Consider the following 27869-nt stretch of genomic DNA (forward strand, 5'->3'; position numbering starts at 1 on the left):
TGGACCAATAATCGTTTAAAATTAAGGTAGGTACTTTAAGCTTACGAGAATTTGCAAAAAGAGAGCGTGAACGGCATCGCGCCATCGCGCGCCCTTTTTATTGACGGATTCACTCCGAACATAGAGGCGAATTCAGTGTACTCAACACAAGAAAACACAATATTAAATCTTAATAACCTGGTTTACATGAAGTATTTTTACACTGAAATATTTTTAGTCTCTAGGCTAACACCCGAAGCGCAAGACTGATCATCTTACATTCATGTTTTAAAAAAACTCTTCGGCTGTACCAATACCGTGCCCTTTGCACCATTCGATGCGGAAAGGGATTAATGAATCAATGAATTAATTTATATTTGTAGCAATAGGTTAAAATATTTTTAAGCCTTGACAAAGGAACAGTCATGTTCTGAAAGCCGTCGGCATATTGAATTTATTTTATTGATTTTACACAAACCAAATACATACGTAGTTATATTATTTAGAATGAAATTCACCCCAAAATCAATGTTTTGTGTACCTTCGTATTCTAAATACTCGTATTTTTAATAGCGATTGCAATACATACAACATGGTGTTCTATTTCGGTTAGAATGCTATTAAACATTTAGAAAAATCCTGATCACTAGTCAGAAGCCAGTCTCTCCCGTCACATGAAATATGACTTCTCTTAACGAGTTCTCGATACACAAATATCTCGGATAAATTAGCTCTGCAATAATATTAAGTGACACGTGTGTTGGAATGTTTCTATTTCTCAATGATATTCCTATTGGTTCTGCGAGGGCGGACGGTGGCGCGCGTAGGCGTGAAATAAGCTACCATTCAATACAGTAATAAATTAATTAAAGCGTTTTTAACATTGCGTATGAATTAAAAAACCTATTATCCTTTTTTGTATTCATATATCATGAAGCTTAATTTAACAATCTATAAACAGAGTTATCATCCATCAAATTTTCTTATCTATTAACCATAAAATGGGAAATTTGTATAATTTTAGCATACCTTCGTACCTTCCAATTATCATATACTCGTATAATTACACAATACAATTTTATTTCATTTACAGTGGTAACACGCTCAACTGCTGACAGTTGTATGTTTTTTTTATTCGGTATAAGAAAATCTTTACTTGCTTTGGAAAACGCGATGAAGAAATATTATGTTGCGTTGATTTTATACTTTTCGTTTTTGTTTGATGTAAGTTTCTATGAGACTTCTTTAATGTTTAGCCATAATTTCTAGAAAATTTATGATTTTTGATCGATAATGTCAGTAAGTATGTATTTCTTTGTTATTTCGTTAAATAATAATTTTGTTTTTAAAACCGTCTTATAAAATTGATCAATTTTGTGTCCGTAATCAGTATACACTCTAAATTATTATTTTCATCAGGAATGCGTAAGAAAAACATAAGTTAAGCATGCCTATGATTAACTCCGCTAAAAAAACTATTCATCAGTCACATTCGCCGTTATAGGGATGCCTGCCACGCGCTAGTATTTTATTTCAAGTTTTCGCGACATAATTCATGACTTAAATTAAACAGTCGCCGTCGGTTCGTAACTGTCGCGGCAATTATCTCCAGATCCGATCATCCTATAACTTAATTACATGGACTCCGAGTATGGAGCGTAGCGCACTGCTTGCGCCTCTGGCACTTGACTCTCAGTATAATTTATTGGCCGGTGGTTTTATTAAGTTCTAATGTGTTCATAGTCCATTGTCTGGCAGTGTTTGGCCCTCCTCTCGCCCGCCGGCCACCTGTCCAGTCCCGTCCTTAGAATACATAATAGCGTCACGTGGGAGGTAGGTGCTGTCCATTTCGTAGATTGCTCCAAATATTGTCCATCAAATCGGATAGTAGGCGCACGACTAACCAAACAACGATCGCTTTGTTCAGCTGTCAATTCTTTCAATATTATTACCCGTAGATCCTCCGCGCTACTAAGTGACAATAGAAATACCTCAATTGTTTAATTATCCTCATCTATTGTGGTTTTTTATTTATTTATTATATTGAAGAACAACAGAGCAACTATATAATGTAGCTACACCTCAACTTTCGTCACTGGTTTTTTCTAACGCAAAGTTTATCATTTTTTTTTGTAAATTTTACATATCTATCTATTGAAGCATTATGGTTTATACACATCAAAGGTCCAGATATAAATAAATCTTCTTCGTCGTCTTCCTCAATGCCGAGCCTCAAAGTATCCAGTTCTTCTTGCGGTTAGTTGCCGATTATGTTGTATTTTTCATTTGTTGAATTCAAACTGAAAGTGCCTAAATGATATAAAAAAATATTTGTTTTACGAATATATATTAAACATGCAAAGTAAGTTATGTCTTGTGAGGGTATTTCGAAAACTGTATTTATCATATAAATTTATATGAAATTTTATAAATAAACGAGCGTGGGTTTTGAATTTTCGCATTGTAAAATATGTACTTGATTGTCAATCAATATTGCACATATTCCCGAAGCCTACAATGCCCTAAATGAGTCATTCTTCCCTCCTTCGATATCTACCTTCGTAACTTTGCAGTTGAGAACAATTACAACTGCAGCATTCCTATTTCGTGTCTGGTGCAGTTGAGTGCATATATCCTTCGAATCGACCGTGCATGGGTGTGAATTATTTATCTCTATTATATTATTCTGCTACCTCTCGCAAGACTGTTGCGAAGAGCTTAAACAAAGAAACATCTATCTACTGTTATGCAGCTTCTATTTACAATAAATATAAGGAAGCTAGTCTTGCATCAGTCAGTTGATCTTCACAATCTGTTGTGACAGAGTGAACCTTTACTTGCAAATAGTATAATGATTAAGTCCTTCTGTTTATATTAATCAGTCGAATACAAAGAACTGAAGATTATATTTTAATTGAAAATAGTTTCTCAATATAATAACTTCGTCTAACCTTAGTGGATCTTTTAAGATGTGGAAAGATCGATGTGAATCGATTTTTTTCCAAGGTATTGTTAATTTTCCTACCCTAATTTCCGTATAAAAAAAAGTTATTAAACGTTTTAAGTCCTCTATAAAATAGATCTCCGTTTTTATTTTCGTTTTGTTATTTTCACTATCTCTCTATTTTATTTTTTAACTGTCGATTTGCCTTTTTTCTCAATTTGGAAGGCAAAATATTATTCTCTTTGCTCTTCGTGGATTAAACATGTTTACAAAAATAATACTAAAAACTTTTTTTATAGTTAAAGGCAGTTTTATCCATTCTCGCTTTCCCCCAACTGACCAAGTTTTTACTTAGATTTTTACAAATTTTTATTTTCCTTTCTGCCATTATGGCAAAATAAAACAATCCCTTTTGTGCATGTTGTAAATACTTGTAAACTTTTCGATTCCCCTGAAAGAATGTTTCAGTCTTTACATTTTTTTTTCTTGGAAACAGCGTATTTTAACTATTTTAGTGATTTATTTGTCAACTCGAAGGCATTTAGCGCATCCATTACAAAATAATCAGTTGGTACTTATTCGTGACTCACGAGTATGTTGTACGCCATTTGTGTGCATAATTGTACACTTTTGATGTTTCGCTTCAACAGACCTTGATTTGGTCGTGAACATAACGAATCATGAATTTCTAAATTATGTAATCTTCTATATCCGAAGGTAATCGATTTCACGTTTGTTAAAATTCTTTTCCATTGTAATTGATACTTGCCATGAAACGTTTGAAAGTATTTTGTTTGCTTATTTACCCGTCGAAAGAATCTATCTTGAATCGAAAAATCGTCCCTCTTGAATATAATGTCATATGGCGTTATATTATTCGTACGACGCATCTTTTATTTATGTTTATATCATGTTCTAAATGTCACTTTGCTTTTGCGTTTGGTATAAATTATGTATAGCACAAACTCGAATTAACTGTGTTTAAAATAAATTTCAAGTATTTAGATAATGTTATTATTAAAATGTAACCTTTTTAATTATTATGAACTATCGAATAATACATAATAGATTCGCATAATAATCACTGAGACATCGAACTTAATGTGAGTGCATTTTCTTCCTCCCCAATAAGTTTTCATTCATCCAGTTCCGGCTGTAATCTCTTACGGTTGATTACGATTTTATATAAAGTTTTTTCTTTGATATCTTTCCTGTTTAATTCATTATTTTCAAATCATTTAAACAAATTTTACTTAAATACTTTGTACTTATATTATGAACCTATAGTCAAGGTCTACAATCAAGGCGCACGGAAGGAATGCAGTAATGCGTTTTGACGCTAGCATTACTGCGTCCTTCCTTCCTTGAACATAGACCTCGACTACAAGTTAAGTCTTAATTTTAAGACGCGTAATCTGTTCGTCGAAAAGTAATTATATTTTAGTTATATAAAACTTTTAAGTAGAAAGTTGTTGTATCTTATGCTTATTATAGTTATTTCATAGATTGGCACTTAAAAACGAAATCGCATGACTTTGAAAGACTACAGCCCTCTCACAAAATACAAATATTTATATATCGAAAATAAAATTGGTAGGTATGATTTGTTCAAACGGTTAACTAAAACATTATCAACTGTTATTGCTTTATCCAATTTAGCTATTTATGGAAATATTTTTTATTTAATTCGTGATAGTTAAACTTGAATAATTATTAATTCGTGTTTTTCTGTTCCTACGCACTCGTACTATTAAAACACCATTAAACGTAATACACATAACATTTAACTACATAAATAATTCGACTGATTTATGAATATTATTATTTACCCATAAAATTAACATAAGGCATATCAGAAAACTAAATGTATGTAGGTTAATGTTTGTGCAGAGCAATAACTATACACTTGCCTAAACTAGGCAAGACTGGTCATTTTACTATTGCTCTATTTGTCTACCTACTTCCGATTTTGTATCCTTCACCAATTAAACCTATAAATTGGTATTTATGCCATGTCACAGTTGATAATGTGTCATAAATACTTACACAACCCCATTTATTAAATATTGATTTCTTTTGAGTTGTCAAACAAAAAAAACTTTTTCATCTCTGTTGAAATATCTATCAATCGTAATTTAATATTATCTAAGATTCCTTATTTTTTTATTTGATTAATATTCTAATTTTGCGACGCGTAGACTTGGATGGCGTAAATAGATCATGCTCTTTAGAAAAAATCATTCAAAAATATTGTATTTACTTGTTTCTTTGTGAATAAAGGCTCAATCAAAATAAGGACTAAATACTTAGGACTATATATTGACTCTCAACTTTCATGGAAATACCAATATGAACATGTTAAATCAAAAATAGTACCCGTAACTGGCGTTTTGCATAGACTTCGTGGTCTGCTTCCTCACTCTGTTTTGTTTGCCGTCTATTACGCTATGATACATTCTCACCTATCCTATTTATGCTGTATTTGGGGTTTCGCTAACAAAAACCAGATTTCTGAGATTCAAGTTCTTCAAAACCGAGCTCTGAGAAGCATTCTTGGTTTGAAATGGGATTCCCATGTCAAGGATATTTATCGTAACACAAAAATACTTCCTTTCAAGGTAATGGCACTGTATGACATCACTAACACTATTTCAAACATCATAAACTTTTCTGCTCACACAAATTTAAAACTTACATTTAATCATGAAATTCACAACTATAATACACGACATGCAAAAAATCTTCACATTTCTAAATTTTGTTCCACGAAGTTCGGCAAAAGGTCTCTGGAATACATTGGTCGTATACAATTTAATAAACTGCCTGATGACCTTAAAAAGGAAATGTCGAGTGGTAAATCTCAAAGACCAGAAATGAAGACCTATTTCTTGAATCTTTTTGAAAGTGATAGTTTTTAGCTCAGTTTCTGTGAATAGTCTATATATTGTGTTTTAGGTTTAAATGTTTTTCTTTTCTTTTTTTAATATTAAGTTCACAGAATGTTTAAATGTTTTTATTTTCTTTTTTAATATTAATTTCACAGAATGTTTAAATGTTTTTCTTTTCTTTTTTAATATTAAGTTCACAGATTGTTTGAATGTTTTTATTTTCTTCTTTAATATTAAGTTCACAGATTGTTTAAATGTTTTCTTTCCTTTTTTAATATTAAGTTCATAGATTGTTAAAATTTGTTAAAATTTTTATTGTTTAAATGTATACTATGTATTGTTACAAGAAATGTACTATTTTTTTTATGTACCGTCCCAAATGAGTTTTCTCGTACAACTCCTGGGAATATAATATCATGATATTCATGTCTTATATGTTTTATAATAAAAAAAAAAAAAAAAAAAAAAAAAAAAAAAAAAAAAAAATTATTTTGCCTTTTCCTGCGGGAAGCAGGAAGCGTGATGGTTTATTGTTATTGACTATGTTTCTAATTGAATGCTTTTCATTTTGCGCAGATTCAGTAAGGAAGCGGTGTCGTGGCAATCGTGCCAGCTTTACCATTGAAGATTACGAGAACTCCCCCGCCGTGATGAAGCGCGACAATGCGTACGACAACAGCGAAGGAGGAGGGCCGCAGAAGCGCTACCGGCGCGGGGACGTCAACGTCCGTCTGCTCATCCCCAGCAAGGTAACTAATGCAAACATTCTTACTTCTCAATACACTTCTCCGAGACGAAAGACAGCTTCGGGAAGAATAGGTCTATTTCGGACGGTCGTACAAATCCACACGGCACGAGAAGATTACGTAGGGAAGATTGATTTTAATGGCAGCAAAAAGCACTTAACAGTATACCATGAGGTCGAGTAATCTCCACTTGATTTCCTTCTGCGTTCTTTTTACTTTAGACTAGCCACTAAATCAGAAAACGTCTGAATTAATTACAATGTTATAAAAAAAAAGATTTTTGTGTAATATTTATAAGGTAGGTAAGGTAAGACAGACTAGTTGTGGAAATTTTTTGTTTTGTACACCTAAAACTATTTAATGTAAATTTATCCACCCTAATATTAACGTGTCGTGTGGATTCGTACGAACACGACCGATGTGAAATCGGACATATTTTTCGAAAGTTTACATTCCAAAATTATATTTAGGTTTTTTTTATTAAAAAATAAAATAAATACGTGGTTGATATAAATCATAATTTTGAGAAAAAAATCTCTCAAAGACGTTAGGCGTGGCCGGCGTGGGCCGTTCTGTTTTACAAAACTTGGTTTGCGGAAACTACACTATATTGATTGTAACAAATACCATCCCAATATAATTTAGGTCCTTTTCACAAAATGCTGTACAAAACAAAAAATAAAATTTGTTACAATCAATATAGTATAAAGTTTCCGAAAACCACGTTTCGTAAAATTTCCATTGAAAATAAGCATAAAAATGTCATTTTTCGTTTAGAATCACTTTAAATGCACCATTACAAGCTAACATAGGTACCTACGTATATGACTAAAAACGTAGTTTTTTTTTTTTATATTTAAAAGAAACTAAATAAATAAATACATTCCAGTACTAAAACAAATCTAAAGACTGATAAATCATTACCGGATTTTATCTAAGGTACGAGACCGTCGCGTGAAACTGCTGCTAGACGTTGCATACGCGTATTTATTATTACAATGCATTCAGAAAAACACCTTCAAATAAGTACCTAGGATATGTCCTTTTGTTTAATATAAAACACGGTTTTATTTCAATACTTCATTATATTCGCTTAGAAAGATTCGCATGACCTTCCGCTTTGTAGGTGAACGAAATAATAATTAGTTTCCATTACTCATATTATGTTTGAAATATTATGACGTACATTTTACTTCAATGCTAAGTTTTGTCTTGCGTTTTTATAGATGAGAAAACATTTTATTTATGAGAAACTATTTGTATGAATGCAAATCTGGCGTCGAATCTTGTTCAAAAATACACCTTTTATCTCAACATAAACACTGCTTTGTTCTTATTATAAAGTTAGTTCTAGAGCTTGTTTATTGTTTACTTTCATTTGTCATTTTATTGTTTACTTTCATTTGCTATTTATAGAAAGAGTTTTACTGGATACACCGCTATTTATTTATTACGCACTTAATTTGCATTTTCATTGCGCTATTACTTCTCTATGGTACCTATGTTTTATCTGAATATTTACAAAATAGATTTCCCGGTTTGGTTTCCCGCTAAAACTTGATGGCGGAAAGTAGTTAGACAAGTTTATCGATTTTCGTAATTTATTTGTATTTTTTAAATATACGAGGGCGGGTTGAAAATGAAGCTACCTAAGTAGGAAAAAAACTTAAAAAAAAAAAAAAAACATTTATTTCTCAACATAGTCTCCTTTTACTTCGACACACTTAGTTAGACGATATTCCAACTTTTTTATACCATCTGAATAATACAATTTCGGGAACCTCTCAAAATACGCGTTTGTTTCGGTAATCACTTCTTCGATTGAGCTGAATCTTTTTCCAGCGAGCCATTTTTTCAAGTTTGGAAACAGAAAAAAGTCACTAGGAGCTAAATCTGGACTATAAGGTGGACGATCAACCAATTCGAAGTGTATTTCACGTAATTTTAGCATCGTATCTAATGCCTTGTGAACCGGTGCGTTGTCTTGAAGAAAGAGCACATGTGGTCGTTTTTCCTCGATTGCATCATTCAATTGATCCAATAATACACGATAATACTTTCCTGTGATTGTGGATCTTTTTTCAAGATAATCGATGAGCAATATTCCGAGTGCATCCCAAAATACAGTGGCCATAACCTTGCCAGCCGATTTCACTGCCTTTGCCTTCTTCGGAGCACTTCCACCAGCTTCCACCCAATGTTTCGATTGATTTTTGGTTTCAGGTGTATAGTGGTGCATCCACGTTTCATCAATAGTTATTAATCGACGCCAAAAATCAACAGGATTACGCTTTATCAGGTCCAAACACTGCTGTGAAGTGGTCTCTCGAACTCGTTTTTGTTCGACACCGAGCAAACGCGGCACCCATATTGCCGATAGCTTTTTCACATGCAAATGTTCATGCAAAATGTTGAACACATGTTCATATGATATTTACCATTTCAACAATCTCACGCAACTTCACTCGGCGATCATTCATAACTATATCGAGGATTTTCTTGATATTTTCTTCAGTAACCACCTCTTTTGGCCTTCCTGTTGATGGTATTGTTGCAGTGCTTGTTCGGCCGCGTTTAAATTCAGCAATCCAATATTTTACCATGTAATCTGACGGAACAGACTCACTGTAATGTTTATCGAGCTTTTCTTTTGTCTCTTTCGCCGTTTTCCCTTTCAAATAATAGTGTTTAATCACTGCACGAAATTCGTTTTTTTTAATATTTTTCAAGAAATACAAAAGTTGTTTACTTCAAACGACTACAACAAATAAACTAATCGATGAATTTGGGTGACATTTTAACAGCTGTCGTTTGACAGATCGCAATTTGGAAAAAATAAATATTTTTTGTGTTTGTGCTGCTATCTAGCGCTAGGTAGCTTCATTATCAATCCGCCCTCGTACGGCTCTTTGTGCCTTTTACATGTAAGGAGAAATTTATTTTAAAATATACATACACGTGAGAGTTAAATTATTTGTAAAATATGACATTTAAAAATAAATTAATATTGACAGTTAAACCAACCAAAAAAGTGTGAAAAGGGTAATTAGTATAAAAAAATAGATATTCATGAAATTAGAAGGGAATCAGATAAAGGAGCAATTGAAAAATACTCAAAAACAGTACACACTTTAAAAGAATATAAAAAAAGTTAACGAAAAATATTGTGTATGATGTGACGCATGTAAGAAAAATATTGACAATAATATGTCATTTTGTCGAAGAAAAACCACGAAATTTCGTTTAAGAATTTAACCAAAGCTTTGAAAAAAAATTCTGCTGTTTTTATTTCTCCGTAAAATTGCAAATTTGCACGAATTACGCGATGAATCGAATAAATTTAAATACGAATTAGGTTTTTATATACCTATGTTGTTTTATTGGCCCTAGTCGCCACTTGGCATGCTTAAGAATAGAATTTTCTCAGTTTTCACTCGGTTAACGTGGTGGTTATTTGCAAACTGCTGGCTAAGCCTGATTGATAACGTCATCTTTTTGGTTCGTGTTGTGGACCTTGATACTAATGTTTTATTTGGTTTACTTATACTTAATGGTGTCATTAATGTCATCAGAATTGATTTCTTTTATTGGATTGTGGTTCTTAATATTACTATTGTATCATTTGTCATTATTATTTATTTTAAGTTACTATATATATATACTATACACATATATTTTTTCTTGTTGATTATTGTAGCTTAATTCGGGCACAGCCTAAAAAGCCATAATAAGTTAGTTAATGTGTAAACCAATGTATTTTGGATAAATAAATAAATCTTAACTTTTATAGTAACCGTTCTATAGTTGTGATAAATGCACGATGAATTAAAGGTTTTTTTTTTATCTATGTCTCAAATTTAAAACAACTCAAAAAGAACTTCATTTTCCTGTAAACGTTAACTGGATTATAGCCGTATGGGCGTTTTAATAATTAAATAAATAAATATATTGAGATTTAGATTAAAAAAAATGGAGTACCTATATAATTTGTCATTTGTAAAGAAAAGTTGTCCGAATCCAACTTTGTTTAGTAGAAGTAATAAAGATGCCATTTTTGTTTCCAAGCCAAAGTATGTTTCAAGGGCGAAGCGCGTAATAGCCAACACATCAGAGAATATTTTTCCTCCAAAAGTAAATGAAAAGTAAACCAAACAAGTTTTTTACAATGATATTTTGCCCGCGACTCAAGCCGAGGGAAACTTTAGTCTTTAAACTTCGTACGGTAAATAAAAGCATGTTCTATCTATTTATTGTGAACAATTTAAATAGCGCCATTTTTTGTGAAAATCACCTCAAGGGCGCTGTACAGTAAAAATCCCAACACCTTTTGCAGCTACATAGCGCATTAAAAAGGTTGGGATTTAAGTTTCTGGTTTCCAATTTATAATTTAATTTAATAACAGATAATAATGATAGGAGGATAATAACAGGATGTTACATAAACTTTATAAACATTTTTTCTCTTAATAGGAAATATCCCTTTTTAAAATATTTTTTAAGTAAAAAGGGTCCATGAAATACTGTCAAGAAAAAAAAATGGTTGCTATTTATTAGTAGCATACATTTTTTAATTTGTAATTTTGAATTCCTGCAAAAACAGTCATTGCATTGGTCACGCCCCTAATACGTTGCGATTCATTATAATTTTTAGCTTTGTTCCAAACAATTAAAAAAATTTTAGAGCATCGTCACGAATCTCAACGTCACAACTATCAATGTCAAACATGTCGCGTTTGTCTAGTGACATATTTTTTATTTCTTTTTTAAAGTTATATATGAAAACATTTCTGCACTATATCCACATTGATTTTGAAAATACAATTAATCATTCTAAATCCAAGTCTTAAATAATTTTTGAAAAATCACTAATCGCTGCAATTTTTTTGAAAATACCAAAATTTCTTTTGAAATACACAACAATTTTAGTGACGCAGAGTTATTTTAATAATCCTACAGATAGATGAATAAAGTCGTAACTTGAAGATTAATATACCTGTTTTCAATATATTGATTTTCTCTGCTTTCACATCTTGACGGAACTGCAGTTTATTTATAATTTTCACCAGCGACCATCATTATATAAAAACATGATTGATAACCCCCATTTCCACACATATATAACATAAGAATTTGTTTAGTCTTCCACCAGTCCGACGAAACTCGGTCTCTGGTGATATTTATAAAGTGGAATAAAACTAAATACAGTATTTTAATTATTATAGGCAATGCCTATTTTCAATACAATTTCACATTCTGAGCCAATGATCTAATAAAATAAAATTAGCTATAATTCGCATCACTAGTCCCATAGTCGGTAGTAGTCGCGTGTTACCGGTGGATCGATCGACTACCGCCTGGCCCTGAGGGGTTGGGAACGCTTTTCACGAGCATTGAACCGACCAATTTTCCATTGAATCGCTGGAAAATCGACATCTTACAGCGCTGTTCTGCCCTCCACCTATTTATACGTACAGTAGGGGGTAGGAATTACGAATTAATGAAATGCACGATGTGAGATTAGTGGATAACATATTGGTGTGCTAAAAAATCGTGTTAATTTTTTTTAAACTTTCGTTTTCACCGTTTTCAAACTTCACTTTAAAAAAATATGATCACCAAGGGAACTGTCAGGGACAACGTACATGTTTGGTAAACTTACATTTGAACAGTGCGAAAACTACGTATTAGAACAAATGATTTTTAACTTAAGAGTACGATACGTTATTTTATTTATTGACTTCTTGGTGGAATTTCATTGTACTTGGATAAAACTTATTTTCAGATAAATTATAAATAAAAATACTTTGTATACTTTCACTTATTTGAAAATGCCTTCCAGTTAGTGAAAATTATCTGTGAAGTTCATTATAATTTATTATAAAAATAAAAGACTAGTGACATTTAAACCGACAATTTAATTTTTTTTAGTATTACTAGTCTTTTATTTCTTTTACGACCAATAAGGCTAAAAGCGTTAAGTAGAAGTGCACAAGTATTTTAATTTATACATTTCACTAATATATAAGTTATTACGTAATAAATAATACAAATATAAAGTAAATAAAACAACACATCGTTTTGTCTATGTATTTGTATGTGTATTGTGCGGACAAAATTATAAAATAGATATCACGTAGTCAAAATAACAATATTGTTAAAGTGAAGATCATAATCATTATATTTCGTAAATATTTAAAAAAAATATCGCACGCATCTTCACATATGAAATATTGTCCAGTTTTAGCTCTGCACCTTTGAAAACTTATTTTAGTCAAAGAGATAAGTTCAACAAGATAAGATAACAAATAGTGTCTAATACAATCTAAGCATAGATTAGTCTGTCAACTACCTCAAATGCAGTTTTTTAAGTTTTTTTTTTTTTGTTAAAGAAATATTAGAGTTATTGTTCACCCAAATATTTCATTTTTCAGACCATTTCCTAAATGCCGTAAATAACTTGTGCTAGAATAATGAGAATAGAATTGTGGTAGAGTGCGATTTAAACCCCTGGACCTTTTATCCGTGGGTCCAAAACACTGCCACGGGACCACAACCCGGTTCGAAATATGATGTTAGGTTAAACTAAAACTATGCAAATTATTTTTTATTGTAATTTTTTTGCTTTTGCGATTTTAAACTGTGCAGTTAATCGGTGGATAATCGTGGTTTTACTTTGTTGTTTCAGGTTGCTGGATCCATTATTGGAAAAGGCGGTTCCAAGATAAGCAGCCTCCGGAGCTCGGTCAGTATTACCTCTACCCTCTCCCTTTACTAGGTCCCGCTGTACCCGTTACTGTCTCCTAGCCTCTAACTCGGCGGCCTGTACCCCTACGCTCACGTCACCTGTCTTAACCCTTCAGCTCGCGGCCACTAATCTCCCAGACCGACTTTCTGCGCTGATCTCAAAGAGCGATGCTCGCCGATAGACTTCTCTGTCTCTTAGTCCCCAACAATTTGGTAATACAGATTTCCAATGTGAGTTGTCCAAACCGTGCACCTTTTAATTTTTGTCCTCTTGTCCCTTCGTGTCGATTATTTTAAGAAACCCATTATTATTTATTCTTAAATTAAACAAATAATTACATACACTTTACTCTTTGTCTTAATGTCCTCACTTTAGGTCTTATCTTTTTGAATGATTCGACCCTTGAGTACCCTTTTCCACCAAATACGATATTTTATCTTGTCGCGGGATTCGGACCTCCGGGTCCTCCGCGGGGCTTCCGTCCCCCGGCCCCCGAGTGAGATGAGCCCTAACCTGTGTTGTGTGTTTGCCGCCGCCGCCCGCCGCTGCCGCCCCCGCCCGCCCTCCGCCCGCCGCCGCCGCCCCCCGCCCTACCGCCCACCACACGCCGCACCAATGCAGTACAATGCCTCTATAACAGTCCCAGATTGCCCCGGCCCCGAACGGTAAATAGCCCAAATCCTCTCACAAAATTTATAATAAACTTGTCATTTTGCGCCTCTCTCTTCGCCCACTTTTGCGGAGGACGGACAGCATTCACGGTGCGATCTTTCTCATGTTTTTTTGCAGCTAACACTCGATACGAGTTAATTTCCCGCCCTGACCCCCATGTCACCCCCACCAGTTTCGTAGTCGTACTAAACCCATCGGACGGTTCCACCCCCCCCCCCACAACCCTCCCTGTCCCCGCCACGCTATCGCACCTATCGCTCGAATAACCGTCGTTCATTTTTCACCCGATCTCACAACTCCATTATTTTGGCACTATTTTCCAATAACCCCAAATATGATTTCCAGCTTGGTTCTAGGACGTCATTAACATTCCTTTCATTTGAAATTTCCCCGCTTTGAGTCGAAGGGATAAAGAAACACTTGGAATACGACGAAATGTTTATTTTAACGTGTTTTGCGCGTTTTCCCACCCGCACCCCCTGAATTTACAAATAAGGTGATAGTAAATCAACCCCACCACAAATGTATGATGTAGCGAGTGTTTGCTGTTTTTTCGCAATGGTTTCCAACCTTTTTGAATCAATCAGGTGACAAACAATTCTCATGCCGACATTACATATTTTTTGAAAAATCCGGTATACCTACGCACGTAAAAGAAACAATCTTACTTAAATTTTGAATTGTCACAATAGATTATGCCTTGCGAAATACATGCAAAATATATGCAAAATACCAAAAAAATAATTTTTTTTATACCAACTTAATTTATTACCCTGTACGTACATTAAAATCAAATATTTAATTTTTAAAAATTCGTTCTTATTCACTTCAAACGTTGGCTTAAATTGGCACTGAAGTTAATCAATTCTTTTCTTGTTTTTATTATTTTCGATTGCCCGAAACTTGTGAACTACTACATTTTTTGGGAAATATTAAGTAGTACGCAGCTAATTGCATTTTTTAAATATTTTATTTACTTAACTTGCTCTGGCAGTTAGCTGTTTTTGGGACACTTAAACGAAGTAGTGGTACATAAATAAATCACCCGCATTATGGGTCTTCATTTCCTATGATTTGAGTAATGTTTTTTTTTTTAGAAAAGGCAAACGTTTTTCATACAATTCCCAAATGTAGTATTTTTACTATCATTAAAAAAGTATATTTCATTAGGTTTGCAAGGCGTTACTTTTAAAAACGGTATCGTATACAGGGTTAAAGGTAAGGGCATGTTTTGTTGCTCGTACAAACGAATTTAATCTGTTTTTGTTTTCACATTTCTTTTCCTAAATAGTGCGGATTGTTTTGCAGCTTACTTTCGATGTCATCGGACCTGGATAGCATCCTGAAGATTGTTGGAGATGTCGTCCCCAACATGGAAGAGGTAAAATTATATATATTTATTTATTCTATTTTTTTTGTTCTGTTCTTCTGAGTAGCATTAGTATAATTATGTTGAAATATAACCATAATGACTAATCGTTCAATTCAATGGGGAAAGATAAAAATGCAAAAGGATATTTCTGAAATATATTGTATTAAAAAAATATATTTATGAAAAAATATTATGAGGATGCCTTTAAAAGTAAATATTTAAAAAAAATCATCCTTTTATTCTGCTGGCGATATTTTAATAAATCCTGTTGATTCTACAATAATGTTTTAAAATGTAAAACAAAATTGGACCACAATTTATTAATTAGTAAAAAAAATGTATCGAACGAAACCTAGGTTTTAAAAATATTTTTTCAATCGAATTAATTTTCATTGGGATTTGTTAATACGAATTTTTAGTCGAATATTTCCTAGTTTTATTATTTATTGCTCTTATCCGTGACTTGATCATTTGATTTATTCCAAAAATATCTTTAGACTTTTTTTAAAGCCAATCGACAAGTTACAAAAGCCCTTGTGGATTGGCATTACAGGTTTATTTTCATTGTCTTAACCTAAACAATCTCAGAAACTATTTCAATTAAGAGTAGGTATGGTAACATCGCCTGCTTCGAAAAGTAGCGTGGATGCTTGGACTAGAGAGAGGTAATTATTCTTATGCGGATATAGAGTCAATCTTAAGTATTTCTAAAACATTTAAGTTTGTTAGTGAAAATTCTCGATGGAAGTTCATTGTAATTTATTTTATAAATAAAAGACGAGTGATACTTTAATCCACAGATTTGGAATATCCAGTGACCGGTTAAAAAAATCTTTACCTCTGTTTTGTATAAATACATTGAACTCCGTAATAAAGATATCAGTCTCGAAGATGTCGCGAAAGCGATGAAACCGGTCACTGGATATTCCAAATTTGTGGATTAAAGTATCACTCGTCTTTTATTTATAAAAAAATTAAGTATTTCTAGTCTACAAAAACGTAGAACTAATATTGATTTCATATATATGTTCGGCATACTAAATGGTATAATCGATGTTCCATCATTACTGGGACAAGTAAAACTCAATATTCCAACTCGTAGGTTGGGAAACAATGAAGTACTATTCGTCGATTAGCATAGAACAAACTATGGCCTTAATTCTCCAATGATCCGTCTTTGTCGTGTTGTTAACTCAAGACAAGATCTGAACTTTTTTGGTTTAAGTTTACAGCGATTTAAACAAGCACTAAATAAATAGTCCAGATCTTGTGTTGATGTCCCTTATGTTTGTCAATGCTTCTTTTCTTTTTTGAAATATTTTTAACTATTCTTTTATTGTAATATTTAAACCCTATAAATTGTATGAATGGACAATGTCCGTTAATAAATAAATAATAGCATGATATTGGCAGACATTGCAGGTGTTTAAGCCGAAAGTTATAACACCGTTTGTTTCTTGAATGCTTCCCTTTGCCGCAGAAACCCATCTACAATGCTGTTTATAGATTGTTTTAAATGTTCTAAAATTTTCTAAGTTTTAAAATTCTTGAAAGAGGTGAAAAGAATCTGTCGTTGATTCTAAAATTTCCAAATACAATAGCATTGGTACACAAACTGCGGTGAGGTACATTAAAGTTCATCTGAGCGAGGATATCACGGACGTCTACATAGTTTGATATGTTTCTGTACAAAAATATTAAACCAGCCAAAACCCTTCTAAATTCTGAACTAAAAATGTGAAAGTATTCTAGACGATCATAATAGTTGATTACAAGAGTATTAGCCCATTTCACGTTAGTACCATTTCTAAATATTAATGATTTCCACTGATTCAATCGGCATTATGTTAATATTATAATTATACGTTATTTATTATACGAATTCAAGCATTTCAATCAATATTGTTTCTTTATCAAATTCACCCCTGTGTGTTGGATAACTCCGTCTGGCAATCGCTACATTTTCAGTTGTTTCCCAATAAAAAAATCCCTCTACAAAACAGTTTCGATTCCCTTCCGCCGTCGCATTGAACCCCTAATGTGTTTCCGCGTGCAATTCGTCAGTTTCGTGCAGTAGTCGCACAATTTATTATTTACAAGCGAGAGTTCCCCCCTTCAGAGTACTGGCGCCTTGTAGACAAAATGAGTCGTAGACTTACAAAACCCGCTTTGAAATTTAAAAAAATAAAACGAAATGCCGTTTTATTTAATTGTTTTTTATGTAGGCGGATTGAGATGACTGAGTCACAATATTCTGTTAAATTTTAATTTGTTAAAAATCGCCCATTTAAACCTTTTGCCTGCCGGTTTCGGAAAATTTCTGAATCTATGTTGATTTTTACGCTTTGTCAAAGTAACAGTTTGTTGCTTATCGAAACTTAACAAACACAAAAAAATCATGTTTTCACCGTTGAGTATTACAAAGTACTTTGTGAATTATACAGGTGAATGCTTTGTGTATAAATCAGAAATAATACAATAAGTCATTAAACCTCACGGCTTATGTAGTGTTGTGGCTAATGCGCTTGCCTCTAGAGCAGGAATCCCCGGTGAGATCACGATAATTCAAGACTAAATGTTGTTGGATCACTGTATCGGGCTATTTAGCCCGTGGCCTTACTCTGTAACTAATTCGTTTCGTAAATTCATTCGTATCGTATGAGAGGGAGCGAGAGCGAAATACGGTTTTCATTGCGTCAGAGTGAGATGGATATATGAAGCCCACTGGTATGGTTTTAAAATAAGTTACAGTGAATCATATATTTTGCACCCCCAGAAGAACACTGTCGTAAGTCTAAATTTAGCTGTTTTGAGTAATTAATGCAGTTTAACCATTTTTCTCTCTTAGGAGAACACTAACGTATCTCTACGTTTTTTAGTGAGATATACAACTAACCTCAGTATTCTTTGAAATCAGTTGAGTAAAATATCGAGAAGAACACTGCAGTAACTCTCATATGTTTACAGTCAAATGAGCTCACACTACAAAAAAAAACTTAGCGTATAATGTCAATGTACATTAATTGATTTACGAAGATTAACAAATTTTAGAACGTTGGTTTTGCTCTCCTGCAAAATGGCAAATTTAGACATACCACAGTGTACTTCTGGCGTGCGGTTTATTTTCATGCAGATAAAGATTATGTTATAATACGTGATTTTGTGATTTGAGCCCGTTAGTAATGTTGTGGTTAACGTGTTTAGCTTCGATTCGCGACATGTTTACGTTCGATATTGAATGTGAACTTTAAAATCAATCGTAGTTAAATGCACCATTGAATTTGGCTAGACGCGAGTCATGGAAAAAGCCTCCAGAGTGGGTTTTGTTACCCAACGGCTCAAATGAAAAGGCAATACTCGCCCTTCCCACCCGGGGAATACTGTATTGAACATAACTTACATACCTTCGATGAGTATTGTGTATCCTATTTTTGGTGAAGCACTGGTCATGTACAACAGTACTAACTGGTCCAATCAATAATTATTACAACTCCTAACAGTCATTCCAGTAAGAATATAAATTGTTTTTTTTTTTATTACCCTATTTTTTAACTCCGTCGAAAAAAAATTCGTAGCGATAATCAAGTACGAATCAGTATCTACCTGCTTTGAATATTTAATTTAATTATAAATATTACAAATTAAATTCCAACAAACAATATTTAGAATGCTGTACTGTACCTTCATAGTTGATGTTATACGTTTTTTTGGGAAACATTTCTATAAGCTGATTTATGGAAGTTTATAATCATAATGTACTGAAAGATATCAGTTTGTATATTCACAATAACTGTACTAGAGTGAGATCTCATGTACTGTTTTATGCACCAAGAAGCCGATCGAAGTCAGAATTCATCATTCATTAAAAAACCTATTTTTTTGTTCGTATCGGCAGTTTAACAGCTAAATGCTTTCTATTCCTTAAAGTAATGCAGGCTACAATAATTGTCCAATAAATCAATAAAATAATATTTCTATTTTCATTCCTGGTTGTACATCTTACCAGACTTAATTTTCCCGCATACATTATTTCGTTCTTGAATTTTAAGTATCGTCGGCGAAATCAAGAGGGAAAACAATGTTGAAAAAAAAAGGTTATTCTCGTTTTTGTTCATAGGTATATGATAATATATGTGACGCTCGCTAAAAAACAAACGTGGCTATCTCCAGCCACCGTTATTTCTGAGATTTTTGGTAAGCTTATATATTATTTTACAAAATAATATTTAGTTTAAACATAGCCATCTCCTCCATTTCTGCTAAGAAAACAGTTTAAAAACAACAGAAACTCATATGGTTATACGGATCGATCGAATACAAAAATTAGATTTTCTCAGTTTCACTTAAAATGGACATAGCCACGTTTGCTTTTTAACGTCACAAATATTGTACAACAAAAAATAGTACATTATTTATAAATTATCAAAAACATTTTTTTTCTTTCATAAACAATTTACACTTTTTTTTTACACTTGGTCTTAAGATGACGGCAGAAATTTTAAACGCCGATCATAATTTTATTTTGATTATGGTGCTAACCAATTAATAAATATTGTGGATAAAATATTATACTTATTGTAAAAGTACATTAATTTACACTTGGGGTCACCGATGTTATGTAGGGAATGTATGGATATCTAATAATTAAAAATATTTTTATTTTTGTGAGCTTTTAAAATAATGTTTACTTAAAAGCAACAGAGTACCTAATATTCGATGGCATATTATAAATTGCATTATAAAGTTAATATGATAATATGTAAGTTTATTATAATGTTATTTCATTTCTATTAATGTACCTTAACTTGAAAAAACTAATAGCTTTAATCGTAATCCTCATTGTGTCTTGTATGTAAAGTTCCGCTTGTACAAATATTATTTAAATTGTGGAACAAAACATGAATTTCTCGTCCAGTCTTAGTGGCTAAATTCACGGAGACATCCGTAATTTAAATATGCTTTATTTGGAAATACGTGTAAGAGAATTTGAGGTAGCTTACTTTTTTTTATAATGCGATTGGCTTTTAATTTTTTTTAAATCTAACAATATTTTGAGTCTATCAAATTTTTTTTCAGGCAAGATGGGAGTTATTGATATTAATATGTTACAACAGAGATGAAGAACATTTTATAGACTGGAATATAGATTTCTTGGAATTTAAATGGCTTATTACCTGTATTTTTACCTGTCATTAGCTGGTTTAAGCGGTCACTTTATAAACTGTAACATTCACCATTCTTCCTGAATCCACCATTCAAAAAAGATTTCAGCTCTTTAACTTCACAAAGATCAAAAGGTGGAAGAATTAAAGAAATATAAATTTTGCTTACCTTGCTTAAAATAGTTTTATTTCATTTTTTTAACTAGTATTTAACCTAGAATCTAAAAAAAAAAACAAAATTTGTGTTTTAAAATGCTTTTATTTCTTTCTAAAACAGATTTTTTTTTTTTACCCACTTGAACCAGCCAATGACAGATCATAAGATCTGTAAATGCTTAGACTACTATTTTCCCACCTATAAAATGTTTTTCATATGTGTTGTAATATATTAATTTGAAATTTGCATTTCGGCAAAATTGCCCTAAATGGTTTATTTAAGTCCCTTTTCACATAAAAGTCTATTCCAAGTACTGAAAGCATGCCCAATGTTTTTAATAAGTGTAAAATATTCATATCTCTTAAATAAATAATCAAGCTTAGTAATTATTATTTTATATTTATTGATTTGTTTTAAATGATAATTAATATTATTTTATAATTCGTTTCTGCCATTCAAGTGTCATTATGTTAGATCAGTACCCGTATTTTACTGTTTAATTTCCGTTTGTTGTACCTATTCAATTTGATTAATTAAATACGATAGTGTCAATCATCTTTGTATATAGGTATTATGTCTAAATACGGGGGCGTCACGTAAACACAACACTATTTTTCCAACAAAGCTATTGTAAATATTTTGTGATTACGAACAACACCGATAAAACATATTTTCAATGGAGATTTCCACCGAGAATATCTTTTAATAAATTGGTTGTGTTTTTTAAATATAATAGATTTTATTCTGTGTCCAACTAGAACAAGAATATAGTTCTGTCTGTGAAATAGAACCAGAATTCTGGACGAAAGTTTTCGACTCGATGGCTGCTCTCAGGTACAAATCCTGGAAAGTAAAATCGAGAGAAGAAAAGTCTGACTCGTAGTGAAATGGTTGCCCGTTTGCCTACCTGCGTGGGGTCCTGGTTTCGATTCCTAGGAGGGTCGGCGTGGAATATTTATTCGTATGGTGCTTTTCACTGAAATATTTTATCGTCCCTGGACTAGTACCTTCTTGTAACATATCGATATACAGTGCATTTCATTTAAAAAAATCAGTGCCCTATTCACAATCCGGGTTTGATGATGATGATTGAAGAAATATATTGTTGCAAAACAATTTCATCATCATCAGCATTCCCTTTCCGCACCTAATGGGGCATAGAGCACTGCATTGGTACACCAATCACAGTGTATCTAGATCGTTTTTGTTACATGAAGGTAAGATGATCAGTCTTACGCTTCAGTTGGTACCTGAAGCGTAAGACTGATCATCATATTTAAAACAAAATATTAAAATTAAACATCCTGGAAATTTTAGAAATTAAAAAAGCTATTCATAATATGAAAAAAATATATATATAAACAAATAAACAATATTTTCTTTAGTCTACTTCCGTCTAGTTTTAAACATAGTATCCATCTCACTTCACACTTCCCATCTTTACAAAAAGACTCGACTTATTAGTTCCATATGTATCGACGCAATATTTCATCATCATCATTCCCTTTCCGCACCTAATGGGGCATAGAGCACTGCATTGGTACACCAATCGCAGTGTATCTTGATTGTTTTTGTTACATGAAGGTAAGATGATGAGTCTTGCGCTTCAGGTACCAGTGCAGGGACAATGAAATATTCTGGTGTGAAAACACCCTTTTAAATAAATATTTTATATTAACCATGTCGGGATAACCATCAGATAAACCAAAATCTTAAGTCTGGTCATGTCAAAAGCAGACAGAACCGAAGGGCATGTATGACAAGATGTATGAATGTGGAAGAGGCTAGGATTGTATGCCAGGATAGACGTGTGTGGCGGTCCATTCTTCTGCATGGGGAAATGGCGTGATGGTAGTAGTAGTAGTAGTAGGGAATTGAACCCGAGACCTCTTGAATGGTAGCTGAACGCGCTGACCATCATGCCACGAGGCCGACATAACGAAAAAATTCATTTAATATAAATATTTTTTAAAAATACTTATATCTTAAATATACAATATTTTATACCACTTTCTTTCAGCTAGTACTTGTAAATACAACTCCTGTAGATTTTTTAAAAAAAATCGTTGATTGTAGTAAGGTTTTTTGGTGCAAGTCTTTCTAGAATCACTAAAATAGACCAGATCTTGTATCAAGGACGTTATTTCTTTTTTGTCCTAGCTTTAATTTTTTTTCACTTTTATTTTATTTCAATCGTACCCGTTTATTAAAAAAAAAGTATTTTACTGTAACTCAACGAACTGCATAAGTATGTTAATAAATAAATATTAAATAACGGGGATCGAACCTCTGATATTTGATCAAAGCCCTCCACACTACCACGGGACCACAAAGTTTGTCATTTAGTAACGAGGATAAGTTATACTGCCGTCATAAGAAAGAAGGACGTTTCTATATACAACAAAAAACGGAGAAAATAAATATTTTGTAACTCGGAGATTGAAAAATTCGCTGTGTGAAAGATTATACATTTAAAAATTAACATTTCCATCTTCTTTTTAGTAAAAAAAATACAAGAAAATATGTTATACTTCAATGAAAATACGTTTCTAGCTAGAAACGCCCTTTTTATTTAGTAATTAAGTAAACGTCTTTCTTTTTTAGTGTTAATACGAATATGCCAATTGATTCTCAACTCTCGACTCAACTAAATAAAATAGACGTTATTGGCCATTTACTGCTTTTCAAACTAGTAACGCCAACCTATAAATCAATTAACTTCGAAATTATCAGCAGATCTTAAATGTTATTGAAAACGAGTATGTACATTCGTTTCAGATGTTTTTAAAAACGGAATAGAAGAAAAAATAAGTATTTCAATCAGTCTTTTATAATTATATAAGTCAGAACAGCCCTTTTATATTTAGTAATCTTCAAGACTTTTTGCAGTTTAGTCTTATTTTTTAGTGAAAATAATAGGGTTGTGGTTATTTTAGCAATATAGATGTATTTTTAGTAGATGCGTATTTTTTTCCTGATTCCGAATATGTATTTAACTCATTTTCGAAAAAAATGTTAGATGCGTCCTTCTTTCTTATGACGGCAGGATAAGTAAGTTATAGGTATGTAGTAGGTTCCTAGTATGATATTTATTACTGAATGTATTTTGTAATCCGATTGTTTTCGTGCACTTTTAGGGGTTTGTCGCCACCTACTGTATTTTTTCTTGTGTATTTTAAAACTATCTCAATATGTAATACATCGTTGACAGAAGTTTCTAATGCTATAAAAAACAAATAGTACATAAGTCAGAAGATATACGCTAAAAAGATGGTATTAATCAAATATGCTTATTTCCACTTTATTTAACAACTAAACGAGGTGCTGGATTTGATTTCATACAATTTTTTTTTTAAATGATTTTTTCACCACGCATACAAAAGTATACGTATATCAATCTTATTGAAGCGTTAGAATAATTATTTTGTATTGGTCTTAAAATCAAAATGATATAAATGTGTCTTTAAATTGATGGTACTGATCAGTGATTTTTGCACCACTAAGTGCGGATGGGGGGGTTGTGAGGAGGCTGACTACCTCCAATAAGGAAGTTAGTGCCAAATCTTTTTTCAATCTGGAAAATAATAGCATTAGAAATATTTAACCAAATTTTCAACACACTTTTAATATTTCTTCCAATTCCTCCTATTAGTTGGCCATGCATGTAATATAATATAAAAATAATTCCTGGTTTACTTGCAATAATATTACATTTTGCCACCCAACAAATCAACTTAACCTTAAACATGGGTATTTTTAAATCGTGATAAAAAATTAATTAAAATCAAACAATTACTTTCTCTTTTAATATGGTATCACTGAATGTCTCGTTTTATTTTATTGTAAATATTTATTTATTTTCTTTTCAGTTCACAAACAGTAAAAGATATCACAATATAAATACAATTTATAAAATAAAAAAATAATAACACTAAACATCTTTTACCAGTTATATGTGAACACCAATAGTAACAAAAGAAAAATTTAAAATTGTATATAGACCAAAATTTAGTTTTCATTATATGTTATTAAAGCAGTTTATTAGAATTTGTACAAGATTAATTTTAATAAAATTTTATTTGACATAGATGCCATTTATTTATTTTATTTATTTTATTTTATTTTATTTTATTTTATTTAGAAAACATACAGTCATACAAAATAAGTACTAAAAACAACAATTTTTTAACATCAAAAGACCAATTAAGTTTTCATAAATTAAAAAGATATAAACATTAAATGTGACAAAAAATAAATAAGAATTTTAAGTGAAAAAAGGATATGGGTAATAAATTAAAATAAATAAAAATACCGAATGTACACTTCGAGCCATCCACGCACACACATGAACGCACATATAAAACATACACAAACATATACATTACATGCGACACACATACATAGCATAAACCGCTCAAGATGTACATTCAGCAACTATCCCAAATATACAATCGAATATAATTTTACTAGATTATTAATAAAGTCTCGTAGTAGTAATAAGTTTTTTTAAATGTATATCAATAATTATAGTAATAATAATCACAATAAAATAAAATAAATAAAAAACAATGCGTACTCTTATGGACTACGTGCTCTTAGGCGTAGCTCCCCTAATATATTTTTGGAGAGATAGTAAATTAACTTGGTAATCGCCCTGTGGGCGTCCAAATGTTTACATGTTTAAATTAATACATTAATAAAATAAATTATTCACCCTGCCAATAGGGTTGTCAACTTTGAGCTTCACAAATAGGTGGATGGGATAGAAAAATCGGTACCTACCCCACTTCTGTCTGCTGTCTATGACTTCCTCTTTAATGGAGCCGGTTTCCAGTTCCTATCTCCGCTCGTGCCAGGATTATATTATATAATATGACTACATTTATACAATTCTGCCGTATCTTTCTAGGGACATTTGCATACCTTGCTCGTGATTTTTACGACAGTTCAATATCCCTTTTAGAAAAAGGACGATAGTAAATACTTCGCGTGATATTCCACTGTATTCCAAACCGCCGCGCCGACCATATAACTAACAATCACGCTATTTCAGGGGTTTCACAAAACGTATTCCGTGGAACCCTGAGGTTCCGTAGAAGGGCGTATTGTCGTAGAAAATATTAAAAACATGCTCAGAACTAGACTGAATCCGCTCCAGATCTTCGTATTCAATTGTCGTATAAAACTTCATTTTTGTGATATTATATTTAAAACTGTGAAAAAAATCGTTCTTTTAAGAAGTGCAAAATTAGTTGGATTAATGGTTTCGGTCCAAAGACGCATCATTTTATTGTCACGGTATTCATGTATTGCCAGAGAGGTTTATTAAGGATAATTAATATAGCGCTATTTTTGTGAAAATCACCTCAAGGGCTATGTACAATAGGCATTAAAGAGCGCATAGGCGGTTGGGATTCTAGTTCCTCATTTCCAATAAGCTTAAATTTTAGTGTAGAACAGCTAAGCCATAGGCCATCGACCGGATTAAGTGATAATCAGAAGAGGGCAGATCTGGCGAATACGGCGGGTGCGGTAGCAGATGCCACTTCAGTGTTTTGATGGTGTCCTGGACGATGGAAATGCGATGGCACGGAGCGTTGTCGTGCTGCATTATCACTCGTTTGTGTCTCGTGTCCCATTCTGGCCGTTTTTAGAGCAATGCACGATTCGAATTGATTAGTTGTCGGTAGCGATGCCCATTGACAGTTTCACCCGTTTTCAGCAGCTCATAGTACACGACTACTTTCTGGTCCCACCAAACGCAGAGCATTGTCTTCTTTCCGAAGCGATTTGGCCGTGACGTCGATATTGATGGTTCGCCAGGTGGGAATGACTCATTTTACGAGTCATTCCCTTTGGAAATCCCTTGTCGAGTCATGTTTAATGCCTCGGCAAGTAGATCATCTATTTGCATATCATCTTTGTTATGGGGTGGCCTTGGTGGTCTTGTAGTAAAAGTCTTCTTTTTACTTAGTATGGTATATTTACAAGATATACAGAGGAACAATAGTAACAAGTGGACAAGTGTCTACAGAGGAGGCTAGCTCAAGAATGCCTGTTGGTCTAGGTATGTGGGGGTACCTTGTGGCCAGTAGGTAGGTGTTGTATCGGGGACAATACAACCCTTACCTACACCTCTTACAATCTTCATCCAATAACGCTTTCATATCAGCGTCCTCAATTGTTTTTGGTCTTCCGGAGCGCACCTTGTCCTCAGTGTCGAAATAGCCACTTCTGAAGCGTTTAAACCAATCTTCACAGGTAGATTTTAATGCTGCATGTTCGCCGTAGGCCTCCTCAAGCAAACGCATGCTTCAGCTACACTTTTTTGCTGGTGAAAGCAGAAAAGCAAAACTTACCGCAAGTGCTATTTATTTGGCACAAAATTCGACATCTTCGTTGTTAAAATAAATATTTTTGCGTTGCGATATGCGTTGGTATTACGACTGATTATTGTTGACAGCAATTTAACCTATAATAGAAACACAACTTCTGACATGTATGTTCTCTACTCTCTAGTTGTGGCAGTTTGGCACAGTGTTCTTCTTTCCAAATTCTATTAAATTCAATTTATTTATTTTATATGTTTATGTACATTACAAAATATATATTCAAGGCATACATACCACGAAAAAAAAAATAGCAGTACAATTTGAATAAAAATACTCAGTAATTAGAAATTAAACTTTCCTCTCTGAACTTTGTTTCAGTAACATAAAAGATGTCGATATCCTAAAAGATCTTCCTACTTGCATTACCGTTTGCAGGATGGTTCTGCAAGCAGGAAGATAAAACAGCTTAAATGTCACGCTTAACTCAAAACACAGTTTGTTTATGATTACTATTTTATATTATTAACGGCCACCGTAAGCCAAACGTACTCGTAAATATTTTCTTTACTTTCACCTCTTTCCTTACTAGACTTTGAAAAATGTAAACTTTTTAAGTCTAGTCTAGTAAGTTGACCGCGCTTCTGATAAGTTTGTGGACCACTGACCTAAATAATATTTCTAAGAACGTTTTTGCAACTAAGTAAATGATTGAAATATTAATAGTAAATTTATTAATAGTAACTTCTTCAACAGAACGGATCCCGCGTAAACAACGATGAACTTGACATTCGTATGCTGATTCACCAGAGCCAAGCAGGCTGTGTCATTGGCAAGGCCGGCTCACAAATCAAAGAACTCAGAGATGTAAGTAC

At 32.7% G+C, this 27869-nt stretch overlaps 1 protein-coding gene across 3 annotated transcripts in view; it reads left to right on the top strand.

Annotated features, from left to right (window-relative positions):
* The window catches only part of HnRNP-K (Heterogeneous nuclear ribonucleoprotein K), a 174262-nt gene that overhangs the window by 102610 nt on the left and 43783 nt on the right, over positions 1-27869 (top strand). For 2 of the 3 annotated variants that reach the window (XM_088228782.1, XM_088228783.1), the window contains 5 exons: positions 6388-6560; positions 13243-13299; positions 13924-13967; positions 15283-15355; positions 27751-27861. In XM_088228782.1, the coding sequence (XP_088084908.1) occupies positions 6462-6560; positions 13243-13299; positions 13924-13967; positions 15283-15355; positions 27751-27861 (384 nt within the window). In that variant the 5' untranslated portion in view covers positions 6388-6461. The remainder of the gene's footprint in view (positions 1-6387; positions 6561-13242; positions 13300-13923; positions 13968-15282; positions 15356-27750; positions 27862-27869) is intronic. The other variant, XM_088228784.1, reaches the window with a different exon arrangement.

Source organism: Micrasema longulum, unplaced genomic scaffold (genome assembly GCF_059751315.1).
Source record: "Micrasema longulum isolate JH-2025_06_02 unplaced genomic scaffold, ASM5975131v1 h1tg000607l, whole genome shotgun sequence".
Lineage (NCBI taxonomy): Eukaryota > Metazoa > Arthropoda > Insecta > Trichoptera > Brachycentridae > Micrasema > Micrasema longulum.